The 9,749-nt window shown below is 44.5% G+C and overlaps 1 protein-coding gene across 1 annotated transcript; it reads left to right on the plus strand.

The window, feature by feature from the left end:
- The first annotated feature begins 9,027 nt into the window (after window positions 1–9,027).
- On the plus strand, window positions 9,028–9,336 carry LOC119825012 (keratin-associated protein 19-5-like). Its single transcript, XM_038345613.1, has one exon. The coding sequence runs from the start codon at window positions 9,028–9,030 to the stop codon at window positions 9,334–9,336; it is 309 nt and encodes a 102-aa protein (XP_038201541.1).
- The last annotated feature ends 413 nt before the right edge of the window (window positions 9,337–9,749 follow it).

Genomic DNA, 9,749 nt, shown 5'->3' on the forward strand with positions numbered 1-9,749 from the left:
CTGTTCCGACACTGAAATTTGACTGTTTAACGATACCATTTCCCCCTTTCCTCGGCCACCTCAGTTTACCCTTCCCCCTTCCCATCACTCCTCCCATCTCTCTTTCACTCTCCTTCTCTTTTGCTCTCTTCTTCCTTATTGCCTTGTTTCCCTGGAAACTTCCAGTGGATTTATCTCATTTCCACATCTTCCTTTCCACACCTGAAAACTGAGGGCAGCACTTTCTACTTCCAACGTATAAAGACACAGAACAGACCCAGAGCTCTCTACTGCTGCAGGCTGCTGTCAATGAAAGCCAAACCGTGATGGAAATGGCTTTAGGCATGAGTTCCGGCAATGTAGGGACCTGCCTCAAGCTGTGTCTCAGCTGTGTCTCTCACTCTGGCCTCCCCAGGGGAACCCGCTCACTACTGCTTCAGAAAGTGTTCCCTCCTAGTGACAAGGTGACATTGCTCCTGACCTGGAGACCCTGTGAGACTTGGTGATTCTGTTGACACTGATCACAGCACAGACAGTGAGTGCTCTAGCTTATACCCCAGGGGATCCCACAGGCACGTTTGTAAGTCTTGGCATCACAAAACCTTTCTCCTCAGACTTCTGCCTCTTGGTGACCATGTTCCCAAGTCAGGAGGGGCAAAGGGTTAGAGGCCTTCCTATGCTGGTGTTCCCAGAGAAGCAGAGTCAAAGGCAGGAGTACATACATCACACACACACACACACATACACACACACACACATACACACACATACAAATTCATACACATATCCACATAATCACACAGTATACACACAAACTCACACACACATACACATATACGTACATGTATACATACACAACCACATCCATAAATGCACACGCACACATACGAACACATACCGATGCATATCCACACACACAAACACTTATATACAAGATACATTCTAAAACATTGGGTCTTACGATTATGGAGGTGGACAAGTTCCAAGACCTTCAGGATGACGTGGCAGTGGGGATGTCTCAAGCCCTTGCTTTGATTTGGATCTGAAGGCTGAGACCTGCAGAAGCTGGGGTGAGCCGCAGCCTGGGAGCTGCTAGGCCCAGGTCTCAGTTTCAGTCTGAAGGGAGACGGTCAGCTGTTTAGTGCTAACCTGGCCTTCAGTTTGTTGGGTGATGCCTACCTCGGGACTTCAGTCTGGTTGGTCAGTCAGGTGACAGAATATGAATGCTGATGGCTTCCTCTTTCACTCTGAATGATGTTGGACCCAATTCCCAGCCATGCTTACCCCAGACAAACACCAAGCACTGATTTTCTTCCCTCTTTTAAAGTCCCACTGCCTTCTCTGGCAGTCTGGAATTTGGGTAAGAGTTCCAAAACTATTGAAATTTTACTCACAATTTGAAAATGAGGGAGATCTTAATCCAGGGGACAGGAAGGGAAGGTTAGGGAGGGACAAAATTACAGAAACAATGAGAAGTAATTGTAATTATCCTTTTGCGAACCCAACTCGCCAGCACAGGGAGAGGAGGAGAGCTTGGCAAGGCAGTGGCCTGTCTCCTCAGCTGGCAGAGGCCCCAGCAGTCAGGAGAAGGCCTTCTGTCCTTTGTCCTTCCTCAGGGCCACTCCAGCCTCTGCACCGTCAGGCAGAGGACCCTGTTTAGTTGTCTGAAGCCATCTGAGATGGTGCCTACGCAGGGACTCCCATCCACACATGGCTCAGGGGCCATCCATTCTGACACAGACCACAACCGTTTGTTGCACATGCCTTTTCCCCGTGGATTCCTCTCTTACCTCTCCTATGCCATGATGGCTGCTGTCTTGGTGGGGAAGCCCTGGAGCTCGTGGCTGCTTTGCTTTCTCTCTCCCCATCTGTAGGGACAGACTCAGCTTGAAGCTTTCCTTCTTGTGCTTTCTCCGTAGTACCCAGAGCGTCCCAAGGTGAGAGCCCTTCTCAGGCCGTGTGACCAGGACGGACTGTAAGCCAGGCCACTACAGTCCTCTGCTGAAACTGTCTGACAATTTGTCATCTTAAAGCCAACCACAGTTCTGTCCCAGGTGACAAGGGACACCTTGTTTAGCAGGGTCTTCCTTCTGTTCTAGCCTTGTATAAATCTCCCCTTTGTTTATTGGATTCCTGCCTCATATCCCTGCCAGAAATCCCCTCAGAAGCTGGAGTGTAGCTAGTGTCAGGGCAGGACAAATAAAAATGGGGACTCAGTTTTTCTTTGTGGAAAACAGGGGAAGTGACTTCTTTCTTTCTTTCTTTCTTTCTTTGTTTCTTCCTTTCTTTCTTTCTTTCTTTCTTTCTTTCTTTCTTTCTGTCTTTCTTTCTTTCTTTCTTTCTTTCTTGTGTTTGACTTGGTGGAAGTTGGACTGGTAACTTCTATCTCTCATAAATGTATGCAAATCTCTTCCAAATCTAAATAAGCCTCTTGTCAGCCTCTACCCAGGATGCCTTTCTGCTCTGCGCCTCTCTTCATGACCGTGGAGGGTGGCAGCCTGACTGCAACAGGTGCCTTGATCCAAAATGCCTGCTGTCAGGAAGATGTGAGTGTTTTAATACCCTGGATTAATGTAATTAGCAAATATTGTCAATTGTCTGGTGACTGCAGGATGAGCTACATGTGACAAAAGGTGCCATCAAGGCTATACCGAGGCAATGTGGGATTCCCATCTGTATGTATCATTGGTTAATAAAGAAGCTGTCTTAGGCCTGAGCAGGGCAGAATAGAGGTAGGCAGGGAAACTAAACTGAATGCTGGGAAAACGAAGGCAGAGTCAGTGAGATGCCATGTAGCTGCCACCGGGAACAGACGGTGGGCCATGATCCTTGTGGTAAAATATAAAATAGTTGATGGAGGAGAGTTATCTGTCTATGTTACTTTCATTGGTTAATTAATAAAGAAAACTGCCTTGGCCCTTTAAGAGACAGAAAATTAGGTAGGCGGAGTAGACAGAACAGAATTCTGGGAAAGAGGGGGAGACGCTTCAGGCAGTCGCCATATGCAGTCTCCATGCTTCTCCTCTCTGAGATGGACGCAGGTTAAGATCTCTCCTGGTAAGCCACACCTCGTGATGCTACACAGATTACTAAATATGGGTTAAAGGAAGATGTGAGAATTAGCCAATAAGAGGCTGAAACTATGGGCCAGGCAGTGTTTTAAAAGAATACAGTTTCCATGTAATTATTTTGGGCAAAGCTAGCCGGGTGGCGGGACACAGCCCGCCATCCCTTCTACAAATAGTAGAAATGGGTTAATTTAATATGTAAGAGCTTGCTAGGACTATGCTATAGTGATTGGCCAAGCACTGATTTAATTAATACCATTTCTGTGTGGTTATTTTGGGAGTCTGGGTGGCCAGGAAACGAACAAGCGGTCTCCTACAACACTAAGGAGTGATTGATAACATGTAAGCGATAGAATTATAGAAGTTTTCTTTCTGGCTTTGAAATTTCTTAACAGGTTATTGGGACATGCATCGTATTCCAGCTCAATGTTTATTCAATAATAAAAGTGGTTTTCCCTCTTCGGCTTCTGTGGAAAGAGTTTATGGGCTGGGACATTATTGTTTTCAATTGTGTTTGCCCCGCACTGCCTGTCTTAACATTTTCATTCTGTCCTTTGCTTCTGCCTTGAGGAGAGGAAGGCAAGGCCATGAGTCTCTAATTTCTTCCGTTTGTTTTCACACTCCGGTGTAGCAAACACAACTTGGGATAGTCTGAATGTCCTCATGTCTCCACCACCAATGCATGTATTGAAAGCGTCCCCAAGACGATGGGATCAAGAGGTGGGGCCTTTTTCAGACGATAAGGTCATGAGGGTGGAATGCTCAGGATAGAGTTAGTGCAGCCAGCAACAACTTGCACCATGTCCAGACTCAGGAGAGGCTTTGATGAGCCAGCAAGTATGTTTTAACCACACTAAATATGCTGGTGCTTTGGCCTTGGAGTTGCCAGCTTCTGAAGGTATGAGAAATAAATTTCTGTTGCTTACAGCCACCCACTTTTATGCATTTTGTTACTGCTGGCCAAATTGTGTAGAGTGGGTTTTTGTTTTCTTGGGAAGGATTTCCTCAAGTTACAGCCTCCTTTCCCCTGCTAGCATCGGTCTCTACAAATTAAGGTTAGTGAAAGATACTCTATTACCTGAGTCTACTAGGCACATCTTTCAATATAGGAACTGAGCCACCCCTTGCCCAAGAATACTTTGACAAGGGTTCAAGCACAAATTATTTTCTATCTATCTATCTATCTGTCTGTCTGTCTGTCTGTCTGTCTGTCTGTCTACCTATCTATCTATCTATCTATCTATCTATCTATCTATCTATCTATCTCTATCTATCTATCTCTATCTATCTATCTATCTATCTATCTATCTATCTATCTATCTATCTATCTATCTATCTATGTGGGATGGGTACTGTTGGAATTGGAGAAATGAGACAGGAAGGTGATAGCCATAAAGATTATGTTATGAACAGTTGCTGCATTAGGTGAATGGAGCTTAATCCCTTATGGGAAATTCCAGGAACTGTGGAAAATACACTTATTGGAACTGTCCCTGGAGGGTTGGGAAAGCCAGAGCACGGATTCCCTAGAGTCAATGAATGATTACTAGGAGGGGGAGGGAGACACTGATTGCCTGACATGTCCCATCTGTTCAGTGAATGAGCCAAGAATCCAGAAGCCACAGGGCTGTGGATTCTGCCAGAGGGAGGTCTGAGCAGCACTGGCAGCAGGGACCTGGGGATCTTGTGCTTAGTGACAGCAGGGTACATTGCCAGGTCCCATTCGGTGCTGGAAGCGCTGATGGCATACAACTTACAGTGCCTTTGAGGATAAACTGCTGCAAAGATGCCTGCCTTGCAGGCTTACTCCTTCCCAGAGTCATGGCTGGATGGTACGCTAGTGTAAGACCTGGCCATCTGTGCCACTCTGAGCGGCTCTTAAGTGTACTAGTTATGACGGCCCCAAGGGATGGACCGGTCCTGAGGTGTCACCCTCCTTGGTAAGCATTTTGTGTGGGTAATTCATTTCCTAACCCTGCTTTCTGCAGCCCTCTATAGCTTCATGTGGAAGCAGGATCACTATGCCTATACCCTAAGGTTTTGTTCTGATTCTCTTGCACAGGCACTGAGGATTATATTCCTAGCTAAACCGCTGTTTGCTAATATCCATGGCCTTGTAAACAATACACAGCAAGAATTTGCGCATTTCCTCTCCTGAGTGTCCGGACTTGTGCTCCGTCTTTATTTTCAGCCCTAAATTTACTGATATCAGTGGTAGAAGTTCTTGGTGACCTCACTGAGGACAGACAGGTTTCCTGTTGGCCTCTCTGATTTCAGTCCTTTGAGCTGAGGCCAGGCGAAGAAATGGTCCACCTCTCTACAGATCCAAAGTTACAGTGTTAAACCTCACCCGAGGGGCAAGCAGAGGGCACCATCTCTTGTGTAATGAAATGTTCCTCACTTTGCTGATGTCAAACTTGTAATAAAATATGGCATAAGGGGAAAGGAAAGAGGTGGAGCTTAAAGTTTCTGGTCCAAGTCTGGCTTTTAAACTTCACTGGGTGATGTGGGCTCGTTTCCAAGCTCGGTTCACCCCTGTGAAATGAGGGTTTCACCAGTTCTAGGACGGCACCATTCCATGGGCAGCCATTAGAAATGTGAGGTAATGCTTACTGCCTGTGTTTTAGAACTCGAGGCGTTTTGTTTGGTTTCGAGACTATATCTTGCTCTGTGTGCATGAGTCTCTACCTGGCCTCAAACTTGTAATCTTCCTGTGTCAATGTTATAGACTCTGGGATTAGAAGTGTGTGTCATCGTATCTGGCTTGAGCTTGGTCTTGATACAAATGGTTGAATAGTAGTGATTCCAAGCCCTATTTGGAATATTTTAATGAGCTTCTGCTACGGTAAGAATATGATGTAATCCTCTCATCCTCACTCATGCTGAAATCTGATTACCCAAGTGGCAGAGTTGGGAGTGCAGCTTTTAAGAATTGAGCAGGTTGTTTAGAGGGTGTGTCCTAGAAAGAGTAGACTGTTAAAAGCAAATATAACCCTCCGGCTTTATCTCTTCCACCCAGTTGTTCTTCTGATTTCTCCCACAGGCAGAGGCCCTCCCCAGAAGCTGAGCTATTGCATCACATTTTTGGATGTCCAGGGCCTTAGAACCGTGAGTCAATGTAAACCTTATACTTTGTATAAATCACCAGGCCTCCAGGGCTTTGTTTGCAAAATAGAAAGCAGAGTAAGGCAGTTTCGTTTTTCAAAAAGAAAATTATACATTCATTTCTGTTTCTTACAATTCCCTACCAGTATTTCTTCCTCATTTTTTCCTTATTATCTAGCCACATAGGTTATGTGCCTTCAAACTGTATTTTATTTTCACCTAGTATGTAAGATGGTGGATTTCCACATGGCTCTTCCATACTCCCTTAACTTTGATTGACCCTCATGCTTCAACCTCTCATCTCTTCCATAACCTTATAAGAATAAGAAAAGTAGAAAATCTGGTAGTAAGACAAAATATATAAACATTTTATAAATAATACAGAGTAAAATGCATTGACAAGATTCTGCCAGAACGTTAAAAATGGTCCTACTGTACTATCAAATATGCCCTGTTAGATTTGTACAGAAGTATCTTCCATCTATTTATTTGACAAAAGGCTAGCATCTAGAATATATAAAGAATTCAACTTGCTAAAAACTCAAATAATCCAATTAAAAACAGACGATCTGAACAGAAAGCTTCTCCAAAACAGGTGACAATCAGATACTAATGGCCGATCCAATATCATTAGTTATCACAGTAGTGAAAATCAAGTTATAAGGCTCCATCTTACTACCCTTTGAAAGGCTGTTATCAAACAACAGCAATAACAACAAAAATGAAAACTCTGTAATGAACAGAGATATAAAAAAACACTTAAGGCCGGCAAGATGCTCAGCAGTTAAGAGCGATGGTTGGTCTCCAGAGGGCCCAGGATTCCATTCCCAGCACCCACATTACACCTAACAACTGTCTGTGACTCTAGCCCCAGGGGGATCTGAAGCCCCTTTCTAGCCTCTGTCCTCCATGGGCACTGGGCAGATGTATATGCAAGCAAAACATCCGTATACATAAAATAAAAATAAAATCTAAGACAAGAACAATTAAATACCACATAGCTGCTATGGAGTGGAAAACAATGTGGAGGCCACACACACACACACATACACACACACACACACACACACACACACACACACACACACACACATGTGCCCCGCGTGCTGAAAATAAGGCTTGCTTTGTGATACTGGGCTCATATCTGAAGGAAATAAAGCTAGACTGTGACAGAGATATGTGTAGGTACATACATGTTAGGTACATACATGTTAGGTACATACATGTTAGGTACATACATGTTAGGTACATACATGCTAGGTACTATTCAAAGAGCTACGATATGGAGTCGTCCCAGGTGCCATCAACAGATGAACTGATGAGGAAAATATGCTGTGCATACACAGTGTATTATGCGTTTTATGTGTATATGTAGGTATACAGATATGCGTGCATGTGTGTGTGGAGGCCAGAGGCCACCCTCAGGTGTCATCCTAAAGAAAAATGCTCACTGCCTCTGAAAACAGAGTCTCTCCCTGGTTGACCCGTGAGCCCCACGGACCTTCCTGCATCTCCTGTCTCTTCAGCGCTGGACTTACAATCTTGTGATAGCACATAAGACGGTTTTTACATGGGTTCTGGCGATCAAACTCAGGCCCTCAAGCTTCCAAGGCAAGCATTTTGCTGGCTGAATCATTTCCCTGGCCCCTTATAAAGGATTATTGTTTATCCATAAAGAAGAATGAAGTCCTGTCATATGTAGCAAAATGGATGGGTCTATAGCGTGTCGTGTGAAGTGAAATAAGTCAGCCCTGGTAGGGAAAGTGTCACGTTTCTCTCTTTAGGGATAAATGATGACCTGGAAGTGGAAGGGAGATTACTAGGGACTGGGAGAAGGGTTTGTCCTGGCGTTTTGTTTTGTTGTCTACTTGATACAAGCTAGAGCTATTGGAGATGGGGAAAACTTAACTGAGACAACGCCCTCACCAGAGTAACCTGGAGGCAAGTTTGTGAGGCACTTTCCTGGATAACCACGGATGTGCATGGGTCCAGCCCGTAGGGTGGTGTCACCTCTGGACAGTTGTACAAGGAGGCAGACTGTGCAAACCACGTGGAATAAGCTAATACGTAGCACTCCTCCATGACTTCTGGTTCAGTTCCTGCTTCTAGATCTTTCCCTGACTTCCTGCAGTGACAGAATACTACCTGGAGGATAAGATGAAACCATTTTTTCTTCCCCAAGTCATTTTGGCCATGGTGTTTTATCAATAGCAATAGAAAGCAAGCAAAGGTAGGACTAGGAAGGAAGAGGGAGGAGAAGAGAGGCAGCTGATGGACATGTAAACAAGTAAAAATAGCTTAGTGAATCCCACTAATTAGTAAAATTGATATATTTTAATAACTGTAATGAGAAGGGATAAAGGAGCTACCATCATGTGTTGGGTTGAGCAGTTCCTGGTTGCAATGATCTGCACCTTCAGCATGTTGGGAAAGGTGCACGAGGTTATCATTAAATACCTATGCAATGAATAAATTAGGCAGAAACCATATCAGAGGTACCGGGAAAGGGCTGTAATGAACAAACTATTCCAAGTGATGAAATCAGAGGCAATTGATGCTTTAATGTCTGATTATAGCGCTTTAAACAGGAGGACCAAAGAAAAGGCCTTTGAAGGCAGCATCATCACCACTGGAATCCAAACTTCACAGAAACCAAACGAAAATATATTTAATTAGTGAAAGAAAAATTACCCTAAAGTTTTACATAGTAAGGCAGATGAGATTTTTCTTACGCAATTCTATCTCCACAAATGGGGTACTCCTGTGTGGCTTGCCCCACCCACCAGGGAGGGTATAAAACCTGGGAGAGGTTGGTGATGGTCACAGGCAAGAAACCTATCCTCAGCCTCTAAGCCAATCTACTATTCCCGACACCATGTGTCACCACGGCAGCTTCTATGGAGTCCGAGGCTGTGGCCACGGAGGTATCAATGGACTGGGCTATGGCCACGGAGGCTTTAGTGGCTTGCGATATGGCCACGGAGGTGTCAGTAGCTACGGCTACAACCATAGGGGCTTCAGTGGCCTGGGCTATGGCTTTGGCTGTGGAAGTGGCAGCTTCCATAGACTGGGCAACCATTATGGCTTTGGAGGCTATGGATATGGTTCTGGCTATGGAAATCAAAATCATGGTTGCTTCCATCCTTCCTCTTTTGGGGGACATGGCTTCTCCAGCTTCTACTGAAGAGTGAAATTATTCTTTGGACCTTTGGAATTCTCGCATGTCACCTGTCCTACTGAATTCTCAATAAATCGTCTACACCAGCAAGATGAAGACTCAGTTCTGGAAAGAAACTCCAGAAACAAGAGAACCCTTCCCATAGAATAATCTGGAATCTTCCTTTTCAGGCTACCAATCTCTTTTTTTTCTTTCATTATAGCAATACAAAACAAACTTTCATGTTTCAATAAATTGATTTCCATCATACAGCAAATGGCGTCTCTTTTTTCAAAACTTTATTTGTCTGTGGCAAGAGAACTTAAAAACATTTAACAAAACAGCAGGGTCTCATGTAGTCCAATCTGGCCTAGAACTCACTGTGAGGTTGAAGATGACCTTGAACTATTGATTTTGATGCCTCCACCTCTTGAGTGCTG

This window comes from Arvicola amphibius, chromosome 10, assembly GCF_903992535.2.
Source record: "Arvicola amphibius chromosome 10, mArvAmp1.2, whole genome shotgun sequence".
Lineage (NCBI taxonomy): Eukaryota > Metazoa > Chordata > Mammalia > Rodentia > Cricetidae > Arvicola > Arvicola amphibius.